At 43.1% G+C, this 26,020-nt stretch overlaps 1 protein-coding gene across 6 annotated transcripts; it reads right to left on the reverse strand.

Annotated features, from left to right (window-relative positions):
• Positions 1-2,099: 2,099 nt before the first annotated feature.
• Positions 2,100-23,568, reverse strand: LOC309342281 (phospholipid scramblase 1-like). Of its 6 annotated transcripts, none has more exons than XM_081862771.1 (9): positions 23,436-23,568; positions 17,791-17,823; positions 15,637-15,747; positions 14,098-14,216; positions 13,398-13,440; positions 11,907-12,133; positions 10,854-11,015; positions 7,899-8,060; positions 2,100-2,915 (listed from the first exon to the last, which is right to left on the reverse strand). In XM_081862771.1, exons 2-9 carry the CDS (start codon positions 17,801-17,803, stop codon positions 2,742-2,744), a joined length of 1,011 nt encoding a protein of 336 aa, XP_081718897.1. In that variant the 5' UTR covers positions 17,804-17,823; positions 23,436-23,568; the 3' UTR covers positions 2,100-2,741. The 6 variants fall into 6 exon arrangements, with proteins under 6 accessions (XP_081718897.1, XP_081718895.1, XP_081718894.1 ...); XM_081862769.1 differs by lacking the exon at positions 23,436-23,568 and adding an exon at positions 23,322-23,425; XM_081862768.1 differs by lacking the exon at positions 23,436-23,568 and adding an exon at positions 23,193-23,289.
• Between the last annotated feature and the right edge of the window lie 2,452 nt (positions 23,569-26,020).

Below are 26,020 nucleotides of genomic sequence, written 5' to 3' on the forward strand. Positions count from 1 at the left end.
CAGCCCTCCAGATGTTTTGGGACTACAACTCCCATCATCCCTAGCTAACAGGACCAGTGGTCAGGGATGATGGGAATTGTAGTCTCAAAACATCTGGAGGGCCGAGTTTGCCTATGCCTGATCTAACAGATGGGCACAGACTGTGTTTAGCCGGGGAGCAAGGCTCACTGCAGAGGCATACTATGGATAGTTTCTCTGCACATTGAATGATAATAATAATAATAATAATAATAATAATAATAATAATAATAATAGGTTTGCTTGAAACATACAAAGCATTTGCCTCTTAGACCATAAACCATTTATGGTACCTGTAACCAAGGCCACAATGTATGAGCGAAAGACTATGATATTTTAATAGGTCACAAGGCATGCAGGTCTGGTGTACATCCTACCTGTATGAATGTTTCAATTGGCATTAAAATAATATTCTGTTGTATTGGAGATGATTTATGAATTCGCAAACAGCAGCTACTGTCAGCCCATACTAAGCTGTCTGAACAAATGGACCTTTATTTACCGTAGTTGTATTAGATTGTTTAGTTTTGGCAAACACTTCAGGAATATATCGGATCAGTCAAGTTTATTTTCAGGTCCTATAGAGAGATATTAAGGTTTAAATAAGTATATAATGTTGGCCTATATGCAGCAAGAATTTATAGCAATGGCACAGCTGACAGAGAGAGAGAGAGAGAGAGAGAGAGAGAGAACGAACGAACGAGAACCATCTGGGAATCTCGTACTATGAATGTTTTATGTAATAGTTTTATCTAAATCAGAAGGAATTAAATAACACATTCTAAGCTGAAAATCTTGTAATATTTTCAAAAGCCTGGATTTATGAACAGGGAAATAGACTGAGCTGTGTTGTTGTTGCCTGGCAGATAAGAGAAAAATCTCCTGTGTTTCTGACATTTTTTAAACCTCAGTGCACTTAAGTCCTCCCCACCTCCACAAAAAAGAAGCAATATGTCCTTCAAAATACGGGAAACACAAAGTTACTCATGAGGTATGCTTTCTTCATAATCTTCTACTATATATGTTGGAAAGTGGCATTTGTCCATCTGTTTTCTATGCATTCGGATGCCTATTGGCATAAAACTTGGCATGACAGTTCCTGAGATGGAGGAGCTGGTTTGGATACCATTGGACATCATTTTGAATCGAGACGGTGGACCAAAACATTCCAAACTGCACCAGTTAGGACACTTCTATAGATACCATCACCATGGTTGGTATGACTGCTCAAGAGAAGCGGCTTTTGCTCTCTGTTTGGAAATGCCATCAAGTGCCATTTCAAATCAAGTTGGTGAACTGTCACTGCCCTGAGTTGGACAACTTTCATTATTATGGTCACTCAATTTGGCAGGATGATCCCTGAGGTGATGGTTTTGGATACCATCAGACATGATTCTGAATCAAGATGATGGGCCACTAAACCTTTCAAAACTGAAATGATTGGACCAAATTTGACAGGAAACTAGTAGGGCCATGCCCAAGATTTGGCCAAAGCCTGAATCACAAACTGAAGCAGATTCAGGCTTCTACCGGGTGGGGTCACAACAGCCCCAGGTCACCCCAGGTTGGGCTGCCTGGAGTGATCCAGAGCTGTCAGGGAGTGGGGTTTTGGTGAGAAGGCAGAAAGGCAGGCAGCCTTGACAAAGAGCACCATGGAGCTGTTTCTTTTTTGAAACAAAAAATTATTTAGTTTTTCAGATTTAAAAAAATTACAATTTTCAAACAGCCAACATAAAAAGATAATTCCGAAGAGCTGTTTCAAGGGGACTCTCAAACAGTCCCACACTGTGTTTTGGTAGTGTATACAATCCGTATGTATCCTGTATTTGCCCTGTCGTTTCTTAGGAAATACTGTGTCTTGATTCATTTCCCCTCGAGCTGGTTTAATCCAAATTGAGAAAAAGAACAAGCTGGTTGTGTTTTAAGCCAGTTTTGCACACACAGTCCTACACTGAGTGCACAGTCCTGGCACTACTCAGCTTCATTGTCAATTACGTTATTTAGTGATTTCGTAGGTTAGATAGCTGTGTTACCATTGACACGCTTAATGTAGCTTCCCAAAAATATACAACTGAACAAAACAGTTGCACAACAATACAGTGCGAAATAATGCAGTACAAAATCATAGCAAACATCTTTCTTTTTGTTACACTTGCAGTATAAAATATAAAAAAGGCAGACATTAGGACCATCATATAGAATACAATCCTTAAAAGGCACTTGGAGAGCAGTAATTTGGTCACTTTCTAGGCTTTTCAACTGCAGCAGTGAATAAAGGGTTGGATTTCTGCCGCTTTGCTACTAAGCCTGTTGGTGATCTGGAAAGGATGTGCAGTACTTTAACTATTATTTATAATTAATACTTATATTTATACAGTGATTTATTAGCTGAATCAAAATAGTATTTTAAAGCAGTGCAAATTTTTTTGGCAATATTTTGAGTTACCTAGAGGGAATATTATAGTTTATAGGGTATGAAGATTACAGCGGTAGTTGCAAATTACCTAAATAAGCTACTATGGCAACCCAGTCAGATTGGCAGGGTATAAATGATTTTAAAAAGTATTATTACTACTACTACTTTAAATGCAAGGCAAAAATAAAAAGTAAAATCCCTTTTACAAGTTGGATAGGTAACTTGTTTTAGTAAACAGATATGGGAGAACACAGTTTTGGCTATTCACACTCATATTTCCATTTTCACATTGCAAAATTGGCCTGAACTAACGTCGATGTCTCCCATGATGCATCCCTGCATGATGATGTCTCGCATGATGCATCCCTGCATGATGATGATGTATCCCATGATGCACCCCAGCACCATGGTGTGCTCCATGATGCACCCCAGAACGACGTTGACGGTTTCTGTTTCCCGCACGTTCAAAAAACATGAAATCCTAAGTAGTAGAAAAAAGAACTATCAATTATATGAACTCTGGACTCAAATCCATAATTTACTTTATATTTTACAACAACTATCCCAAAATTATTTAAATAGAACTACTGGAGAAAACATGTCAAGCAAGAATAAGGAACATGTAAGCCTCTAGATTTGGCTGAGCTACAACTCCCAGGACCCCCAGCCAGAAGATCTCTTGCTTGAGGACGATGGGCGTTCTAGTTCAACAACATCTGGAAAGTCATACCTTTTCGATCTCTGCACTAAAGTATGGCTCACTGAACACACTGCAGTGGAAGGTGTGTGCAAGACTTGGGCACAGGCCACAATATGTCCAGCTTGTTTTTATTTTGCTTTAAATTCAAGAACTTGCATCCAGTAGCAGCACATGTCCCTAGGTCTGGTTCCTTTGTATCCTGAATGTAACTCCATGAGGCCGTAAGCAATTTATCATTTGAGGGTTGAGGAAATGTTTCCATGCTTGGAAGTTCATACTTTGGGGGTGGGTGCTTCTTCACTGTTCCTTTTATATCAAAATGCTAAGTCAGGGATAGGTCAGTGAGTACAACATCAGACTCTTCATCTCAAGATTGTGGGTTCAAGCACCACTTTGGGCAAAAGACACTGCTTTGCAGCATGTTAGATAATCCTCTTGGTCCCTTCCAACTCTGCAGTTCTATGATTCTATGATACTAGGCCGAGCATAAAAAAAAAATTCAAATGCAAACTGAAAATTGTACAATGCACATTATCCTGTGCAAATTTGCATTGGGTCCTTCTCTTTTTAAAATTCTGGATTTTTTTTAACACACAACACTAGGCATGACTGCCCATCTTTTCTGGCACTCCAGTTACAGTACTGACCGTTCAGTACTCATCAGACATAATGCCTCAGAGTGACATCATGCGGCTGCAATGGCTGCTAGAAACCACAAGGTGGCAGAGGGCTTAAATCCTGCTTGCTGGTTTCCCACAGGCATCCAGGTTGGCCACTGTGAGAACAGGACTGTGGACTTGATGGGTCATTGGTGGGCTGTTCTTACGCTCTCAACCCAGTCATAAAATCTCCACCCCCATCATTCAGCTCCGAGGGCCTTCTGGTGCTTCCCTCACTACGAGAAATGAGGTTGCCATGGAACCAGGCAGAGGGCCTTCTTGGTAGTGGCACCCGCCCTGTAGAACGCCCTTCCATCAGATGTCAAGGAAATAAACAACTATCTGAGTTTTAGAAGACATCTGAAGGCAGCCCTGTTTAGGGAAGTTTTCAATGTTTGATGTTTTATCGTGTTTTTAATATTCTGTTGGGAGCTGCCCAGAGTGGCTGGGGAAACCCAGCCAGATGGGCGGGGTATAAAATTTTTTAAAAAATATTATTACTACTACTACTTTAAATGGAAAACAAAATTAAAAACTAAAGTCCCTTTTACAAGTTGGACGGGGAACTTGTTTTAGTAAAGTTATGGGAGAACACAATTTTGGACATTCACACTCATATTCTCATTGCAAAATTGGCCTGAACTAACGTCGATGTATCCCATGATGCACCCCAGCACGATGATGTATCAGTCATCACGGTTTCTCTTTCCCGTACGTTCGAAAAACATGAAATCCTAAGTAGTAGAAAAAATAACTATCAATTACATGAACTCTGGAATCAAATCCATAATTTATTTTATATTTTACAACAGCTATCCCAAAATTATTTAAATGGAACTACTGGAGACAATATGTCAAGCAAGAATAAGGAGCATGTAAGCCTCTAGATTTGGCTGAGCTACAACTCCCAGGAGCCCCAGCCAGTAGATCTAATGCTCAAGGATGGTGGGCGTTCTAGTTCAACAACATCTGGAAAGTCACACCTTTTCAATCTCTGCACTAAAGTATGGCTCACTGAACCCACTGCGGTGGAAGGTGTGTGCAAGACTTGGGCACAGGTAACAATATGTCCAGCTTGTTTTTATTTTGCTTTAAATTCAAGGACTTGCATCCAGTAGCAGCACATGTCCCTAGGTCTGGTTCCTTTGTATCTTGAATGCAACTCCATGAGGCTGTAAGCCATTTATTGTTTGAGGGTTGAGGTAATGTTTCCATGCTTGGAAGTTCGTACTTTGTGGGTGGATCCTTCTTCGCTGCTAAGTCAGGAGTAGCTCAGTCGGGACAGCATGGGACCTGATGGGTGGGCTGTTCTTAAGCTCTCAACACAGTTATAAAATCCATTAATCACGCAAAAAGAATAAAGTAATCTAGCAACATAACTATGGTTCTGCCACAGCTGCAGTGGCTGAGCCCAGTTCAAAGTATTGACCTATAAAGCTCTATATGGCTTGAGGCCCAAATACATGACACAGCACCTCTCCCAGCACAAAGCTACCTGGACCCTACATTCATCCCCCCAAGGCCTCTCTTCCAGCTATGGAAGGCTCTGCACAGCGAGGGTGGCCTCAACATATTTTCAACACCAGGTTAATACTTACCTTAGGCAATTGGTGAATTCTGATGGGTTACCATAACCTATAGAGGTTTGTATATTAATAAGCAGTTTATAAATTCTTTAGGAGTAAGTAAAAAACTAAACTAAAATATACAGCTGGAGTTTTTAAAGTTGCTGCTGCTGCTTTGTTAAGTGTCATAGTAATTGGTATGCTTTTAACTCTATATTTTTGCATTGCCTGGAACTGTATTAAGGAACAAATAAATAAAACAATCATAGTAATGCTACTCTGCACATATCTACAGCTCTGGATTCAATGCATGTTTTGACCAGTTATCTTCCAGTAATAGCAGCTTCCAATGTGACCTTGTGTACAGCTTAAGCTACCTCAGAATAAGCAATGAATTTTGCTGCTACGACTGAGATGCAATTCGTTCCACATGAAGCTTGCTTGCAAGAAGCCACCTTCTTCCTCACATCATTATCCTATTAGTACCAGCCTCTCTGTCTTCTGTCAGAAATAGATTACCATTTAGTTCATGCCCTTGGTATAATAGCCAAGGAATTGGCAGGTGTGGAGATCCAAGAAATGCATTTATGAATAAGTATGGATTGCAAAGAATTCTAGAGCAAAGAAGCTTTCTTTTACTTGTCAGAGCAAATCATCCAAAGCAACTGAATTTTGATGACTGAAAGAATCCTTTCTGCCATTTGTATTGTTGGAGAAGAAAATGTTCTAGACAGAAATTTTAGGAGTTGAAACCATGGTAGCTGGGAGAAATAATGGTGGGTGGTTCTCTACCCTTGAGAATCACAAAACTTTGCAATAATAGTCTGCCTGCCTGCCCTTCATAAATGCCCTTGTCACTTTCTCCTTAAGATTTCAATTTTTAGTATACAGTAGTACCTCGGGTTAAGAACTTAATTCGTTCTGGAGGTTGGTTCTTAACCTGAAACTGTTCTTAACCTGAGGTACCACTTTAGCTAATGGAGCCTCCCGCTGCCGCCGCTGCACAATTTCTGTTCACATCCTGAAGCAAAGTTCTTAACCCGAGGTACTATTTCTGGGTTAGTGGAGTCTTTAACCTGAAGCCTATGTAACCTGAAGCGTCTGTAACCTGAGGTACACTTGAAGAATTGTTGCTGGCTAAAGAAAATATGGCCTGGCCTCAAACGTAGAAGAATGAAAAACTTGATCTTGTCGAAATCATCTGATGAAAATGAAGAGGTTGTAGCTGAATAGGCCCACTGTCTCAGCAACATCCAAGCGGAAATGGAATGTCTATTTTATCCATTTTCTCAACTACTTTGTGATGGCCTGGGATTCGGACTCGGAGGCTGAACCTGAGGGATCCCAGCGTGCACAGGAGACCCCGCCTCCAGAACCAGCTGAGCCGGGGCTGGATCTTGAGCCTGAAGGGTCCTCACCTGTGCTGGATCCTCAGGTGCAGGCACCAGCTGAGTCTGCTCTGGCCCCCGAGGACCCATTGCCTGCAGGTGCTTCACTCTCAGCTCCGTCAGGGGAAGCTGAGGTGGCCTCTGGGTCTGGTAACCCTCCAGCCTTTCCTGAGCTGCAGAAGCTCAGGGCAGAGAGGCAGAGGGAACCAAGTTCCCGCAGGAGGAGTGCTCGCCAGGAGAGGCAAGTCACCTGTGGACTGGGGCCGCCCTATGCCTCGGGGCAGATAAAAGCCAGCCAGCCCCAGTCCCAAGTTGCGGGAGCAACATTGTTGGTAGCCAGTTCCTGCCTGCACCTGTCCTGCTGGATCTCCTGACCTCACCCGACTCCCTGCCTTGGACCCAGCTTCAGCTTTGATGGACTGCTTCCATACTGCAACCTCAGCCTCGGACTGGACTCGGATCTTGCCTCACGGTTAGCCCATGGGACCAGCACATACTTCTTCTTCAGCACACTGTCTACTTTGCCTACTTATGCTGCATTCTCCATCCATCCAATATAATCTCCTTATCTTCTCTGCTGTGAAGTACAGCACTGTTTGTAAGAAGAGACTGCTGGATCAGGCCAATGACCCATCTAGTCCAGCATCCTGTTCTCACAGCAGCCAGCCAGATTTCTGTGAGAAACCCACAATCAAGATTCAAGCACAAAAGCACTCTTCCCTCCCATGGTTTTCAGCAACTGGTATTCAGAATCATGGCTGCCTCCAACGGCAGAATAGCCACCATGGCTAATAACCATCAATAGCCCTCTTCTCCATTATAAGTTTGCTTATAAGGTTGAGTGGGGCTGCAGTCTTAGATGGTAGCTTCTTCATTTTAAATGAATTAAACCATCCAGTGTAAAGGAAATAATTTACTTTACTCCTAAAACCAAACAAATTGGATTCTTGTTTGGTATTAGGAATTTAGTAAATAATTTCCTTTATGATGACAGTTTAATTCTGTTGCACATGGGCCCTGGGCATCCAATTGTGAGGAAGAGCGGTGTAACATTAAAATAAAGGTCCTTGTGGCAGTTCCCTTGAACCACTGCTCCAGTGCAATGGACCTTAATATCATACTGTAGAGTCTGAGGTACAGTATAAGGCTTACCAGAAGCATGCAGGCCCCCATGGTGATTGCTTTCATTTTGATATCAAGGTCCATGGGGAATTGGACATCAAAGTTGCTTGCATCTGTGGCAGCCTCTCTTGCCAGGCCTGTCCACTTCCTATTGATTGTTCCGACTGTAGACCTCCCATCCAGTGTCTTCACCTGGTTTTTAATATGAACAGAAAAAATATTTTATTTGCAAGGTGTTTTTTTGTTTTCATTTAACTACATTTATACAGTGCATTCAATAAAACACCGTATTTTTTGCTCTATAAGGCTCACTTTTTCCCTCCTAAAAAGTAAGGGGAAATGTGTGTGCGTCTTATGGAGCAAATGCAGGCTGTGCAACTATCCCAGAAGCCAGAACAGCAAGAGGGATTGCTGCTTTCACTGCGCAGCGATCCCTCTTGCTGTTCTGGCTTCTGAGATTCAGAATATTTTTTTTTCTTGTTTTCCTTTCTTGCGTCTTGTGGTGCGTCTTATAGAGCAAAAAATACAGTAAGCACACAGTACAACATAAAGCACAAAAATAAGGCACAGTACTAATAATTAAAATTATGAAATGGTCCTAAGTATAGATAGTTCATCATCAGACATAACCTATCAATAAATATACATCAACTTCAACATCAATTAAATATCTTAATAACAATAAATGCCATAGTCAAAACAAAAAAAAATTCCTTCCAGTAGCACCTTAAAGACCAACTAAGTCAGTTCTTGGTATGAGCTTTCGTGTACATGCACACTTCTTCAGATATCTGTGTATTGAAGAAGTGTGCATGCACACGAAAGCTCATACCAAGAACTGACTTAGTTGGTCTTTAAGGTGCTACTGGAAGGAATTTGTTTTGTTTTGACTATGGCAGACCAACACGGCTACCTATCTGTAAATAAATGCCATAGTCATTTAAAAGGGTCCAGTGGATCTCTGGCTGAGCCATGAGGTTCCTGATTCAAGCTGATCTACACTGGTGAAACTCCCTCAGCTGGAACACCCCTAAGACAGCTTGAGCTGAGCATGGCAGATCTTAAGGTGGCGTAAGCCTTGAAAGCAGGGAATTCCAGGGGTGAGACCGGGGCGGGGGGAACCTCGGGCTGGATCCTAAGCCTATTCAGCTCAAGTCACATGACCTGGTAAATTCGGCATAAGTTAAGCCAGCAAAAAATGGTATAACTCCAAACCTTTGTTAAAGGATTGTTTTCCCTCTGCCAGGATTAGGCTGGTTTAGCCAGCAGTAACCCTGCTCCCAAACGGAGTTTGGAACCGGTGCACCTTATGCTGGCTTAATTTAAGTTGGCATACTTCACATTAGCTTCCCATACTTAGATTAATCCCATCCCCATCTGTCCCCTTTCAGTTTCTCTGCCAGCATATCACAGGCGTAAGCCTGTAGCTTAGTGGAAGAGCTCTTGCTTTGCAGATTCACTTCCCAGCATTTCCAGGTAGGTCAGCAGATTGAGGCTGAATCTCAACAAGGCAGAAGTATTGTTTCTGGGTGACAGGGGGTGAGCAGGAGTGGAGACTCCCTGGTCCTGAATGGGGTAACTGTCCCACTAAAGGACCAGGTGTGCAGCCTTGGGATCACACGTCAATTCTGTGTCCAAGCTGTCTGTCTACCAGCTCCACTGGTACGTAAGCTGAGACCCTGCCTGCCTGAGCACTGTCTCACTGAAGTGGTACATGCTCTGGTTATCTCTTTTTTGGACTACTGCAATGCACTCTACGTGGGGCTACCTTTGAAGGGGACTCAGAAACTACAACTAATCCAGAATGCGGAAGCTAGACTGGTGACTGGGAGCAGCCGCCGGGACCATTTAATACCGGTCCTAAAGGATCTTCACTGGTTCCCAGTATGTTTCTGAGCACTATTCAGAGTGTTGGTGCTGAGATTTAAAGCCCTAATGGCCTTGGCCTTGTATACCTGAAGGAGCATCTCTACTCCCATCATTCAGCCAGGACAGAGATCCAGCTCCGAGAGCCTTTTGGCGGTTCCCTTATTGCGAGAACTGAAGCTACAGGGAACCAGGCAGAGGACCTTTTTGGTAGTGGCACTCAGAAAGCTTGTAATATCTGGTGTTTCATTGTATTTTTATATTCTGTTGGAAGCCGCCCAGTGTGGCTGGGGCAACCCAGTCAGATGGGCGGGGTACAAAAAAAATGTTGCTGTTGCTGCTGCTGGAAGAGTCTGCCTGAAACCCTGGAGAGTCAGTCCAGACATTACTTAAGCTAAATGGACCCATGTTCCCACTCAATATAAGACAGCTTCCTATGTTCCTGTGTACAGGTTTTTGCTCAACCTTATGTTGTGCTTGCAGGGGTTCAGCAGTCTGATGCTTCTAAGTGGCTATAGCATTTATTGTTCTTGCTTTATGATTGCCCCCCAAATCACATGTTCCTTCCATCCACAGCTCTGCCACAACCCAGGCCTGGTGCAGGACCTGATGCAAGGTCCCCCCAACACAACACACTTGCCAGACTGGAACAAAGCAGAGTATGGGGATGCAAGGAAGGAGCCAATTCTGCACCATACTGTGTATGTCACTATCAGCGCCTTCCCCATTCCAATACAGTCTGGCTTCCACTAAAACCTACACAGTTCGTCTTGTTATCCCACGGTGAGCAAAATTAACATAATTAATTAATTATGTGATCAGCGTCAATGCATTTCAATGGAAGGGAAATATCAAAAACAAATAGGAAATATCTGCTGTGTGCACGACGTTTGCAGACAGCAAATGCCCATCATATTTGCTTTTATGATTTCCATTCCTGACCTTGAACAAAACGCTTTGGACAGAATTATCCAATACCCCTGAGACGCTAACACCTGCTCCTATGAGTAAATTCAATACCCCAATAATGAATGCAATTAGCGTTCTGATACAATACACCTCAATAACAATGATCTGGCAGGGAAACCTAGGAATTTAGCTTTTTAAGGATTGACTTACCTCGAAATGAATATCCTGCCAACAGCGGCATGGCACACATGGCCCAGTCATTTTAAGTACGCTTTCTCTGGCCTCGTTTTGGAGATCAAATTTCGGGAGAAAGGGATGCCACTTCTGTTTAACATAACCAATGACTGTGCCTAGTGGGGCCTGAACTTCAAGCTTCAAAGGAAAAACAGCACAGTAAGAACAGGACCTTGCACTTTTGTCTAGTGCAGAAATACACAAATAAGAATTTCCAGGTTTATAATACAAGCTGGAGTATGCCCAGGATGAAAATACATGGGGGAAATAGGTTAACCAAAGGTATAGTGTGTATGTATTTTCTTGAGGAAAGAGATGTGAAGGTACATGCTGGCATAAATGGGTATTTGCAGAGACCTAAGACTGAAGAGGTCTAAAATAAACACACACACTTGCTAATGGTAGAGAGAGATTCACTTAAAATGATCACTGTGGCTTCAGAAAAAGAAAGGTCCCTGTCCCTACTATAATGGAAAGTTTCATAATTCTAATGAATTGAATCTCTGCAATTAAAAATAGGAACTGAAATGAAGGGAGCCACCTGAAAAGAGCCACAAAGAAATCTTGAGAATTAATAAGTAGGTATCCCTAAAGACACAGGTAGTGCTGTGGGTTAAACCACAGAGCCTAGGACTTGCTGATCAGAAGGTCAGCGGTTCGAATCTCCGTGACAGGGTAAGCTCCCATTGCTCGGTCCCTGCTCCTGCCAACCTAGCAGTTCAAAAGCACGTCAAAGTGCAAGTAGATAAATAGGTACCACTCTGGCGGGAAGGTAAACGGAGTTTCCGTGCACTGCTCTGGTTCACCAGAAGCAGCTTAGTCATGCTGGCCACATGACCCGGAAGCTGTACGCCGGCTCCCTTGGCCAGTAAAGCGAGATGAGCGCCGCAACCCCAGAGTTGGCCACGACTGGATCTAATGGTCAGGGGTCCATTTACCTTTATCCCTAAAGAGTATCATCTTGAAAGTTGGAAAGACTAATCTGAGGAAGAAAATCAGAAGATATCTCCTAGAAAGGTGCAAGTTTACCTCTTGCAAGCAGCAAATACAAGGGCAGCAGCAAATGGAACACTGGAAATCTCTTGTCAGTTGCATGATTGGCTGGCTTGCACTGTCATAGAACTTAATGGTGAAGGGGCGTATTGACCCATAACAATTCAGGGTGTAGTCGTCATTTTCCTCAGCTGCAAAATACACCATCTGCCCCACAGAGTTTTTGACTTCATATCTGTTGCAAGTTTCAAGGCCACTTATCACTGAAAAAGAAGCAACATCAGTCTGAGTGCTTACGTAGTTGATCCAAATGCTTGTCACAAACATTATGAACAAAAACTGGAGCCATCAACTTTAGCCTCAAATCTGCAGTACTAAAGCCTTAAAACAGGGGTCAGCAAACTTTTTCAGCAGGGGGCCAGTCCACTGTCCCTCAGACCTTGTGGGGGGCCGGACTATACAGGTATTTTTTTGGGGGGGGAATGAATGAATTCCTATGCCCCACAAATAACTCAGAGACGCATTTTAAATAAAAGGACACATTCTACTCATGTAAAAACATGCTGGATCCCGGACCGTCTGCGGGCCAGATTGAGAAGGCGATTAGGCCAGATCTGGCCCCCGGGCCTTACTTTGCCTACCCATGCCTTAGAAGAATATTCAACTTCTTGCCTGTCTAGTAAAATAAGACAACGTGTAGGCATTACGCTGCCTTATTCTCTGTCCAAACGCTGAACCAGTTGAGCAAGCACCACAGTGAGGCTACCGGTGACGTTAAGGACATGATTAGCAACATCTGTTTGTAAATGTTAATATACTAGGTTCAGAGGGGATGGTTAAAGATTTCAGCAGGCGGAGATGTTTAAATCTGCTTCTCCAGCTGCTGTTTCCACCAAATCCACCACCTTCATGGACAGTAATTAGCACTGGAGGAAAGTTCCTCTTGGTGTCAATGAGAACTTTCCCCCCTAATGTTAGCTGCTGCAGGGTGGGGCATGATTTCAAATGAAATGGGCCTAGAGAAAGGATGAAGCCTCCACTCCACTCATGTCTAGGTAACAACCTGGTCCTTAATATTTTTTAAGGTACACTGTGATTGCTCGTCATGTCATTAACATTACATGCAGTCATGTTTCAGGATGTGAAAATCAGTTTGTACAAATAAGGGAAGAAAAGGGAAAGAATGCTCTCACTTAGATTCTTAGTCTTTTTTGCACAACACATTTTTTTTTTACTACTACTATTTATTATTATTTTTGATCTTTGGGTCAGCTGGCTAATTTGCTTTTACAAGCAAATCATCCCATCCCATTTTTGCTGTTTTTTCCAAATTGTTTTATTCTGAGTTGTTGTTTATCACACACCACCTCTAGTATAGGGAAAGGTGGCTAATGCATAGCTTTAGTAATAGATATATATTAATTTGCCACCCATGAGAACATTCTGGATTTTAAAAAAGCACAGCCATCAATTTGAAAGTCACTCTCAATGCTCAATTAGAGTTTAAGTAAGATAGCAAGATCATACTTTCCATGAGCTCAATCTGCTGTTGAATTGATAGGTGATCAAGCTGTTGCAAAGATAAAAGGCAAAAGACAAGAGCATACATGTTAAAACAGAAATGCATTACAAAATGATTATATAGGTGCAATTATTTTAATGTAATGTTGTTGGTAAATATTTTTGGTAATATTTATGGTCATTTACACTGCCGCCATTTTCGTTTTCTGCACATTTGCTTAGAGGTGCTTATATCCACTGTTGATATTCATCTGTCTCGAGAGACAATGGAGTGTGCCTCCAGGGGTGAAGCCAAACTTCTGCATTAGCCAGCTCCTCCTCAATGAGGAAGGCAAAGCAATGCAGCTCCTTTTGAATGGTATGAAAGGGCAGAAAACGGCTAATTATTCTTTTTATCATTTATTTTATTTTTATTGCCATGGTGGGTGTCTGCGGGGAGTGGGGGAGGGAGATGGTAGGCAACTATCCATCTACTCAAATCAAGAGAATGTGATTTTGAAAGTTTGGGCGGTGAAAAGAAAAGAAAAGAAAAGAAAAGAAAAGAAAAGAAAAGAAGGAAAAACCACAGCTGGTTCTTGTGCATGGCTTCCCAATTATGATTGCCAGGATCAAGGCAGGGTTCACCATGGCAACTGTGGTGACCATATTTGTGGAGACTGCTGTGCTTGGTAAATGATGAGACATAGGGATAAATGGAGGGAGATACCTGGCTTAAATATTCCAATCCTGGAGGGCATTTTGGAATTGCAGGAGGTGGCGGCATCCAAATCACAGGCGCATTAGGCTGATACTGAACCGGGACAGCACTGTAAGTTGCTGGCAGACCTAGGAAATTTGAAGAAAGTTATCCAGGAGTGTTTTGAAAGATCAAAACTTAATTAAAACATTATTTTAACCTCTAGAATTCTTGAAGACCCTAAAGCTGCAATCCTAACTCCCATTTACCTGGGAGGAAGATCCACTGAATTCAATAGGACTTGGTTCCAAGTCGACATGGCTAAGGTTGCACTGCAAATCAGAAACAACTGAAAGCAAACTGAGCAGCTTCAGAAGGGTTTGTGGTTGTACTGTATGTTTCAACAACAACCCTTCGCTTTCACCCATCATTAAGAGCCCATAAGGGCATTCAGTAAGGTGGAAGGGTCACTTTCAGTTTCCATATACTCTATACCTCCAAACTACAGTCTTGCTGTATTATATTTGATCATGGATTCCTTTCTTTGTGGCAAATCATTTTGGATAATTTCACAAATAACTACTGAAAATAATTTCAATGTTAATTCTTCATCATGTTCCAATTAAATTCTGCAATAATCTCAGTCAAGATTGCAAGCCTTTCTTTTTTCTTTTCTTTTTCTTTTTGAAGTCGATTGTGTTACAGGAAAGAAAATGCATTTCAAATGCAAAGCTTCACAAATGCAAGGTTTCACGAACTTGTCATCAATGGCTGAAAAATCCACTAGAGGGCGCACGGAGTATTCACCATACACACAGGGGTGTAAAATGAAAAATCAAAACACTGTACACTACTTTATACAAACGATTTCCACCACCTCATTGTTGATAGATGTGTTGAAGGCCTGTAAGGGATATGGGGACAATGCGCTCTCCAGTTTCAATTCACCTGAATTCCAGTTCAAAACATAATTTAACTTCAAGCAAAAGTTTCTTTGCTGCCCACTTCTCCCTGCTCACGTTGGGAGGAAGCAAGCTATCATGTGCAAGCCAAGAACAAACTTTGGCTATGAGTTGTGCTTTGTTAGTGGCAAAACAAACCACAATCCCCACCATGGACATGGCACTAAACCAAGGTTCATGGTCTGTTTCTCCCAGTGGTGACACTTCCATCATCCACAGTGGGTGTGAGTTCACTCTCACACAGTAAACCATGGTTTTTTACTTACTATGCGATGTGGTGATGCAACAACTCAGGTTTTATGCTTAATGTGTGCCTTAACATTGTACTACAAAATTCTGAACAGATAACAGTAACTGAGTCGTGATTAAGGATATCAAACAGACTTTCAAATCCCCAGGAAGCCAGTAAGCTTAGCCTAACTTGTTGGTTTTATGGGGGGGGGGGGGAAATATGGGCAGGAGGTGGACCTTGGAGGAAAGGCAGGATATAAATGTAATAAATGAAGATTTAAATGAATAGTCATACAGCCACATTCTGAATATTTCACCTATCTAAACATCATTTTGTAAGCAAGCTAAGAAAGCCTGCATAGACCCAACGGCTTACCTGGGACTGCAGGTCCAGGTGCATTTGGAGGATATCCATATTGAGCTTGGCCAGGTGGATATCCTGGGCCTGGATATTGTGGAGGTGGTGGGGTAGGCTCAGGTTCCTTTGCTAGAAGAAGAGAAAGACAGTCAGGTGTGTGGTGCATCACACTTGTGCCCTGCATCTCCATTATCCATACCTACACACTGTGCATGTGAAACATCTTGAAGCCTGTTAATGCTTTTGGGGCTGGGTTATTGGTTTGTTTTTGTTTTAATTATGCATTTTGTGTTTTGTGTTGTGTATTTTTTTAATGTGAAGTGCCCTGAGATCTGTGGGGGAAGGGCGGCATACAAATTTCATAAATAAAAATAAAATAAATACATGAGAGAGGTGAGGACAAAAGGTTATGGATCAAAATTCAATTGCCAGTCGCTGGAGATCCTTATACCCCTATTTTAGCCTTTTCAGAAATGCTAGTTTGTTGCAATATTTATATTAAAATGTGTTAGGTTTGCCATTTCTAAAAACATTTATAAATGTTTATAAACATTTTATAAAATTATTTCTTTAAATTATTAATAAACACATTGCCATTTTAATTTGGAAGTCAGCTGGTTGTCGAGAGAGAAAAACGTAGGCTGTGAGGTCAAGAGGGATGCAAAACACCAAAAGTTGTCAATCTGCAACTTCTGAGTTTCATTTCCTTTGACCTCAATGCCATTGGGTGCCTGCAGGCAGTTGAAGGATGGGTGGTGGCTAATGGATTTATGTTGAATCCTGACAAGACAGAAGTACTGTTCTTGGGGGACAGGGGGCAGGCAGGTGTTGAGGACTCCCTGATCCTGAATGGGGTAACTGTGCCTCTGAAAGACCAGGTGCGCAGCCTGGGAGTCATTCTGGACTCACAGCTGTCCATGGAGGCACAGGTCAATTCTGTGTCCAGGGCAGCTGTTTATCAGCTCCATCTGGTACGAAGACTGAGACCCTACCTGCCCGCAGACCATCTTGCCAGAGTGGTGCACGCTCTAGTTATCTCCCGCTTACACTACTGCAATGCGCTCTATGTGGGGCTACCTTTGAAGGTGACCCGGAAACTACAACTAATCCAGAATGCGGCAGCTAGACTGGTGAATGGGAGCAGCCACTGAGACCACAAATAAAGACCTACACTGGCTTCCACTACATTTCCGAGCACAATTCAAAGTGTTGGTGCTGACCTTTAAAGCCCTAAACAGCCTTGGCCCAGTATACCGAAAAGAGCATCTCCACACCCATCGTTCAGCCTGGACACTGAGGTCCAGCTCTGAGAGCCTTCTGGCAGTTCCCTCACTGTGAGAAGCGAATTTCCAGGGAACCGGGTCGAGGGCCTTCTTGGTAGTGGCGCCCACCCTGTGGAACACCCTCCCATCAGACGTCAAAGAAATAAACAACTATCTGACTTTTAGAAGATATCTGAAGGCAGGGAAGTTTTTAATGATTGATGTTTTAATGTATTTTTAATCTTTTGTTGGAAGCCGCCCAGTGGCTGCGGAAGCCCAGCCAGATGGGTGGAGTATAAATTATTATTATTATTATTATTATTATTATTATTATTATTAACACCAGGTTCATCAGTCAGTGCAGACTTTTCAGCACCGGATTTATATGCTGCCAATACATAGACTGTCCCACCAACAGCCTATCTGCAGCATTTTCAATCAGCTGCAGCCTCCTATTTTCCTAATATAATGCATTTTTGTATGGTTTTGGCCCTTAAATATGCATATTTAAACCCACACTTTACTCCAGTTAATATACATATTTTACACATTACTCGGCTGGAGAATTGTATTGCAAAATTCAGATAAATATGAATTTCAAACGTTTGCTGTATTTTGGTTTTGTATGTTATTTCAGGAAGTGAGAATTATGTAACTTTGCCTTCAAATGTAACCTGAATCAAATTTCTCTCCCAACTCTACCTAACAGGAGAGATTCCTGCTTCTGTAGCATTATTTTAAGTCTGGCTCTTAAATTGGAAACTTGAGCACCCTCCTACATCAGACTGGAAATAAGAGCAGAAGCAGAAGCAGAGAGGCATTCATGCAAGCAAAACCAAGGAATGTGCACATTCCAAGCTCAAAAGCAAATAAGTCACACACACAAACTGTTTTTTGTTGTTTTACTCACATGGCATTTCCATGATTTTGCATACAATCCTGTCTGAAAAAAATAATATATTTATTTTACAGTATGATCATTTCTCCCCACTTCAGTTTGCTCTTTGGGGTGATTGACAAAAACAAATGTTACATCGGACCAGCTGTTATGAAAAGATAACATAGTCCATGTTTGTTTTCAAGGCACCCTTGTGGAGACATGAAATATACAGCTATGGATGCTACAATCCTAAACACACTCACTATGAAGTAAGTCCCATTGAACTTGCTTCTCTAAATATATATATGTACGGGACTGAACTGTACAAAACTGCAGACAGAATTCCATTTTGGTTCCAGGTTTCTTGGTTCTAAATCACAGATTTCCACAGAACCCCCCCCCCCCCCCGCCGCCTGTTCCAAGGTTTGTTCAGTTGTATTTGCACTGCCATTCCCCATCCCCCTCTGCAATGTTATCAACATGAACATAATCTTTCAGTTGAAGTCACAATACATCAGGGGCTTTCTAATCTTACCAATGCACGCACAGTATTTCTCAAAATGAGGGGGAGTTAAAAAATGTTTTGGAAATCCTACAGCACAACAGAAATTTCTTCTGTGCAACCACTGTTTGCAATGTTAAAGTTCTTTTATGCAATAGGCCACTCAGAAGGGTTATTCTAACACATACTCAAGATGTCTGGAGCAGGAATGAAGAATCTGTGGCCTCTGGATATTGTTGGACTCCAACTCTAATTGTCTCTTGGCAATGTTGGCTGCAGCGGATGGGGTTTGGAACTACAAGTTCCCTATGCCTGCCCTAGGGAAATCCTGCAGGAAGCCTGTGCTACAGAACCCAGCTAGTGCAGCATGTAGGGTTCTGATAATAAACTAGTTCACTTACCACCGCTCTGTATAGTCTGAAATGAGTTATTCAGTCCAACAGCCAATGGAAACACAATTCAATTCCTCAGGGGGTAAAAGAGTTAAAATGAGGAAAAAACGATCCTCGAGACATGAATTTCCTTACTTGTTTGTGTTGAAGGATCATTTGCTAGACTTGGTGGTGTGGAAAGATGGGCTGGGTTGGCAGGGTATATTGAGGGTAGATTCCCATGGTTGGAATTCTATGGCATGTTATTAGCAAATGTTCCATCAGCTTGCCAGGTGGAATGACCTCCTTCCCCTCTCCCTGGGTGCTACTCTGTGGGTTCCCCTGAGCCATTTTTTTTTGGGGGGGGTGCATGGGGGAAGGAGATGGGAGAAGCTGCATGGCACAAGTGGAAGCCCTTATGAAGGTCTTCCTCTGATGGGGTTCATCGGGTGAATCCCATCACACAACTGATAGCATTTGTCCTATATCAGCAGTGGCATGTGTGGTGGGGCAGAGCTACCTAACAATGCCATCACCGCTGTTCTTGACCTGGACAGGGTGGTGACAATTATAATTACAGATTGGGACCTAGTCTCTGGGCAAATGTTCTCCTCATCAATAGACACTGCAGCTTCTGTTTAATAAGATGCAATTTGCTGGCAGAACAATGAGCCAGATTAACATAAGGGCCACCATCTTCCACATGGGCCTGTGCAGTTATGGAGCTATGTACTGGAAAACCTTCTTCACATCCCTTTGCCTTCAAAAGTTAGGTGGGTGAGGACTGAAGCGAGGCCCTCTTCAGTGGTGGTGCCATGATTTTGGAATTCACCTGGCACTGAGGGTGCCTCCAGGCAGGAGCATTCTCTCACAAACAAGTCATTGAGATCCAGTGTGAGCCAGGCATAGACAAACTCAGCCCTCCAGATATTTTGGGACTACAACTCCCATCATCCCTAGCTAACAGGACCAGTGGTCAGGGATGATGGGATTTGTAGTCCCCAAACATCTGGAGGGCTGGGTTTGCCTATGCCTGGCTGTGAGCAATGGGCATACAAATATCTACACACTCCTTGTTTTCCAATCATATTTATCTGCTATTGTGACCAGACCCAGAAATAAAGAGGTGAGGCACAAGTAATGGGTTGAAATAGGGCCACATTTTATTATTAACCAAAACTTTGAGCAAGCTCAACCTTCCCCATTTCAAGTGGCATGACAAAGCCTAGGCCTTATAGTAAGTAGGGAGGCCTTGGGCCCCACATCCTGCCAGGGCCCCACAATTCCAGGCAGGTGTGCAGGTGAGGCTCAAGAATGTTCCAGATCCAAGCTAAGGGCCCCACAACCTATATTGGCTGGCCTCCAGAAACACCTGTCACCTTCAAAGGAGCCTAAGGGTGTTCCCACTGTTCAACCTGCAACCTTGGTTTATGGAGCCATTTGATGCCTAGCTTAAATATTTGAGTTTCTAACACTGTCTGTTCCCTTATCTAACCATAACCTTTCCCACACCTTCCGGCCGATAATGTGACCCAAATAAAGCAGGCAACCAAATCAACCTGTGATTTCCACCCCTAAATCACAACATCCCCTGAATACAGTATGGAGTGGGCAAAAAAAAAATCCCACCCAGCTTGGACAATTTGCAGCCAGACAAAAAAACACACAAAAATGCTGCTTAAACAAGACACAGCTGGAAATCCCACACAGCCAAGGATGGTAAAGTCTATGGCATGGGTGTGGTACAGAAGTACACCGGGCAACCTGGTTTTGCAACTTTGTAAGATGGAATCTTACAAGGTTGGGCAATATAGACCACCTGTCATTCACCCCCAGTCAGCAGTGCTTTTCAGGCAGTATATATTTCCTCCTGTCCCATCCACCCCACTTGTTTCATTCTGAGCATGGGCACACATGCCTTAAAAAATGATCAAAATGGCTGGGAACATTTGATTTTTTGCAAGTTTTTTTTTTTTTAAAAAAAGGTTGATATACAAGTTTTCCAATATACCAACTTCCACAAAACTGCATACAAAACAAAACAAAAATCATGTGTATATGTGTGTGTGTGTGTGTGTGTGTGTGTGTGTGTGTGTGTGCTGCACCTAGGCCCACCAACCATCCACTAAGGAGCACCTCACCAATGGAAGCAGAGCAGAGGGTGTGGTAACAGATGGCACCCTGAGAAATGTCATCGCCCACACAGGGGGGTTGGGGTAGTGGCACACAATGTGCTCCAGTATGTCCACAGGTGGGTAACATACATTTTTTCCTCCCTTAATGCATTAACCATGCATTGGGCAAGTCTTGATCCAATGTGGGGGAAAGTGCAGGCTGACATTTGGATGAGGACAATGTCACATTGCTGGCACATACGCCAAAACCCCATGTAGACATGGGATGTATCAAATCCACTTCAAATTGACATGTGTACACCGCCTGGGAGAAAAGCAATAGCTGGGGCTTTTGGAGCAAAGAGCTGGGAATGAAAAGGTTAAACAGCCTCTCCTCGCTACAACTTCCAGTGCCTTTATCTGATCGCAGCACAGATAAAGCACATCCAGGGGTATAGTTTCAGGGTATAATTTCAATAGGTATAGTTTCAGGAAATCTCTGCCTTCCCCCAAGTTGATGTGTTTCAGAGTGTTTCCCCATCACTTACCACAAACAAAATGAAACATTCTTTTAAGAGAGTTTGTGCTTTTTTTACAAAAGAGCTCCAAATCAGCAATGGTTGCATAGCTTAATTTGTTAGCATGGCTACAAGAACATAGAAGCTGCTTTGAAATGAGTCAGTCTATATAGCACAGTACTGTCTACACCAGTGGTGCCAAAGTCGGTCCTCCAGCTGTTTTGGGACTACATTTCCCATCATCCCTGACCACTGGTCCTGCTAGCTAGGGGCGATGGGAGTTGTAGTCCCAACACAGCTGGAGGGCCGAGTCTGACCACCACTAGTGGCGCTGTGTGTTAAACCACAGAGCCTAGGACTTGCCGATCAGAAGGTTGGCAGTTCAAATCCCCGCGACGGGGTGAGCTCCCATTGCTCAGTCCCTGCTCCTGCCAACCTAGCAGTTTGAAAGCACGTCAAAGTGCAAGTAGATAAATAGGTACTGCTCCGGCAGGAAGGTAAACGGCGTTTCCATGCACTGCTCTGGTTCGCCAGAAGCGACTTAGTCATGCTGGCCACATGACCCGGAAGCTGTACGCCGGCTCCCTCGGCCAATAAAGCGAGATGAGCGCTGCAACCCCAGAGTCGGTCACGACTGGACCTAATGGTCAGGGGTCCCTTTACCTTTACCTTTACCTTAGTCTACACTGACTGCTGATGGCTCTCCAAGGTTTCAGGCAGGGTTCTCTCCCAGCCATATCTGGATATGCTGGAGATTGAACCTGAGACCTTCTGCATGCAGTGCAGATGTTCTGCAACTGAGCAACAGCCCCTCCCAAATGAAATCCCTAACTGGATCGAATCCCATTCAGAAATAACAATTATCTGGATGCATTCTTGGATTCCCACTTAGGAGCTGCTCTTGTCAGCATGCCATGGAAAAACAGGAACTGGACTCCAGGGTCTGGAAACTTTGACTCTGAAAGGGGTTGTTGACATCCAACTCCTATCATGATTAGCCAAGTAGGTGAGGCTGATGGGAGTTGTAGTCCAACAACATCAGGAGAGTCAAGGGTTAAATGACTGTGGTTTGTGATTATGTAATCCACCAATTCACATTAGGTAGTAAAGGTTTAACATTCTAATTAAATGTATGATTTTTTAAAAAACAAAAACATCACTACCACCACCACAGCGTTATAATTCAGAATTCGCCACTTGGCATCTTGTTGTAGACAGCCAAGATTGATATCTAGGAAGGCTGGATAAGCACAGAATCGTGGAGTTGGGACCCAGCGGGTCATCTAGTCCAACCCCCTTCAATGCAGGAATCAACATCTAAAATTCAACAGTTTCGCTTTTCTTGGCATGGATATACAATACAGTGGTACCTCCGGTTACAGATGCTTCGGGTTACAGACGCTTCAGGTTACAGACTCTGCTAACCCAGAAACAGTACCTCGGGTGAATAACTTTGCTTCAAGATCAGAACAGAAATCTCACGATGGCGGCAGGGCAGCAGTGGGAGGCCCTGTTAGTTGAAGTGGTACCTCAGGTTAAGAACAGTTTCAGGTTAAGGACTGACCTCCGGTTAAGAACAGTTTCAGGTTAAGGACTGACCTTCTTAACGCGAGGTACCACTGTACTAAAGGGAAAGTTTCACCCATCGTGTTGGGCAATGCCATCTATGGAAACCTGATTTCACGTTTCCTGTTTAGCTCCCCTCAGCCTGCCCTTACTTAACGGCAAAATAAATAAATAAAAAATCCTTCCAGTGGCACCAAAGAGACCAGCTAAGTTTGTTATTGGTATGAGCTTTCGTGTGCATGCACACTTCTTCAGATGCACACGAAAGCTCATATCAATAGCAAACTTAGTTGGTCTCTAAGATGCTACTGGAAGGAATTTTTTTATTTTGTTTCTACGGCAGACCAACACAGCTACCTACCTGTAACTTACTTAACGGGGCGTCGAAGGAAAGAGCCCCGCTCCCTGCGCTGCCTAACCGGGGCCCCGAGCGGGAGACCTCTTTTTAACGCGCCTAGTCTGGAAGGTTGCAAACTCGAAACAAACTCACTAGGCAGCTACTAATTCGAAGTAAACACCCTTAGGGGTTGCTTTGCAACAGTCTTCACTCGCGCTCTCCTCCGATGCCCATATTTGCTTTCTACCCCGAGGTGAAAGCCAATACCTTGCCGGTGGGTCTCTATTCGTTGCTTCTCCACGCGCCGCAGGCTCAGAATAGTCACCGACGAGGGGCGTCTCTTTAGAGACCCGCCCTTGCAATGCAGCGAAGGGAGACGAAGGAGGGGCTGGGAAGGAGATAAAATGGAGCCGGCAGAGGGAGGGGAGAGTGAGAGTCAAAACAAGAGTGGACGGAAGGCGGAGCTGGACGCAGCCAGCGGAAGCCAAGGCTGACGCTCGCTGGCCGAGGCTGCCCTCTTGATAACGCTCCCCCGACAAAGCGCATTTACATGCAGTTGTAGGAGCTGCCCAGTCCGTCTCCATATTAGAGGATCAGGAAATAAGCTTTGCCAGGACGTCCAAAAGCTGGCTGTCGCGGCTGTCGGGGGAAAGGAACTCTGCGCGTGCACAGGAGTCTGCCCATTTGTATTACCCCCTCACCATGTTCAAGGGCTGATCCTTAGGATCGAAAGAGAGTATTTCGGAGCTGTACGCCTGCAAACTTTGCCCCTAAGCGAAGAGAGTCACGCTGCCAAGCGGCAGAGGAAAACGGGTGTGCTTCTTCCAGAACAGCGAATGTGTTTATACTAATAAGCGAAGCAAATACTTTTTTCTACAACCCAGAATGCAGAACTTTGAAATTCAGTACTACTGCTACTTTTTGTGCGGGCGTCAACAGTTGTCACCCCCAGTGCATTTTGGCGCTTGAGTTTACTGGGTTTCCCAGTATATTCTGGTGCTGGAATGCGGAGTTTGAAATCCTGGCAGCTAGACAGAACCTCCAGCTCTAGCGGCGCATGAATATTATTTGCTAGAAAGCCAAGTGGAAGAGGCATATTGGGTTCATGCCCTTAGGCTTGCCTAAAGAAACAGGACAAAAGAAGTAATTATAATTTAACAGTTTTCATGTTATTCTATTTTATTAAAGCAACTAGAAAAAAATATGATGATGGGAAGATCTCACACAAGTGAAAGGAAGCAGTGGGGAGGAGGGGAGGGTTAGGTTGAATTTGGGAAATAAAATAATATATGGGACAGCGAAGGATATAATAGATTCTTCTAGAATAGTAACCAGAATAGAAGTTCAAAAGGGGATGTAAATGTATTTTTAGTATTTTCATTATTGTAATAGTAGTTATTATTTCTTATCGGTAGAAGGCTATGTTAATTTAGGCTTCTTCGTTTTGCTGTCTGTATAATTTTCTTAAGTCAATAAAAAAAGGGGGGAAGAAACCGGATGTTGGATTACGTAGATGGCCTGGTCCAGAAAAACTCTTCTTAGTGTTGCAACATAATGGTATAAACAGTGTGTGATAATGTCCAAAGTGATCACTAGCCTACTTGCTTGCTCTTTATTTATTTTTTCTCCTGAACTGCTTGTTCAGCCACTCTCAGAAGTCTTTACAATATGGCATCTGGGACGGCTCAGTCAGTAGAGCAGGAGTCTCTTAATCTCATAGCTATGGGTTCAAGTTCCACAGTGGGCAAAAGAGCCCCACCACTGCAGAAGGTGGGTCACTTCCAATTCTACAAGTCTAGGGTTCTATTATCTGTTGCAGTTGTGACTGCTGTCCATCATTCTCAAATATTCTTCGGTTCTCTCTGCTAGCTTTCTGAGAGGCCTAGATGCTCCCCGCTGAAGCCTACAACAGCAATAAAGATTGACGGGAAAGCAGCTGTTCCCATGCACAACTACCACCCTTTTCCTTTTATGTACTTTTATAAAGAGCATCATTCACTCAAAGAGTGCAGTTCTTTCCTCTCCTAAGGCCAGTGCTTTTTTTCTTAAAAAAATGCTTAGGGATACTCTCATTTTCCTACTCATTTTGAAATACTGCCCCTCAATGAAGCCAAACTTGGATTCACAAAATGTTTAGGGGTATGCGTACCCCCGCATCCCCCCAGAAAAAAGCACTGCCTAAGGCTACAGTGTTTTTGGCATGCTGTATGGAGAGTATAGGTTCCCAACTATAGCCATCTCAATGTAACCATAGGCTACATTACCCAAATACCCTTAGTTTTAATAGAACCACAGAATTGTAGAATTGGAAGAAACCCCAAGGGTCATGTAGTTCAAACCTCCTGCAATGCAGGAATCTCAGTTGAAGCATCCATGACAGTCATCAAACCTCTGCTTAAAAGGAAGGAGGTATGTTTGGGGCAGGTAAAGAACTTACAGACATTAATAAATCTTACAAACTGGATACCCTGGCCCATGATACACTGAAAGATGTGGTATGGGCACAGACTGGTTCACCAGAAGGATGGAGAGATATTTAGATATATTACTCTTGTATTACCCATATCCTTTTCCCAAGCTCACATGAGAGGCATGTACAAATTAATGCCTGGTACTGTCAGTGACAGTGATTGAAGGATTTCCACATGGATTTCCACATTAAACTGCAAACATAACAGCAAAACTTACAGATTATTTTATTAGGATTAAAACTTTATTGTTATCCAGTACTGAGAAATTTTACATCTGAATTCTGAAATTAATTGATAACTTTTTTCTATTACAGTTAAATTAGGTTTGTCTTTATACGTTTACAAAGTGTTCAACGGAACAAACTACCACTTTGATTTTGA

This window comes from Podarcis erhardii (assembly GCF_964252035.2).
Source record: "Podarcis erhardii genome assembly, chromosome: 5".
Taxonomy (NCBI): domain Eukaryota; kingdom Metazoa; phylum Chordata; class Lepidosauria; order Squamata; family Lacertidae; genus Podarcis; species Podarcis erhardii.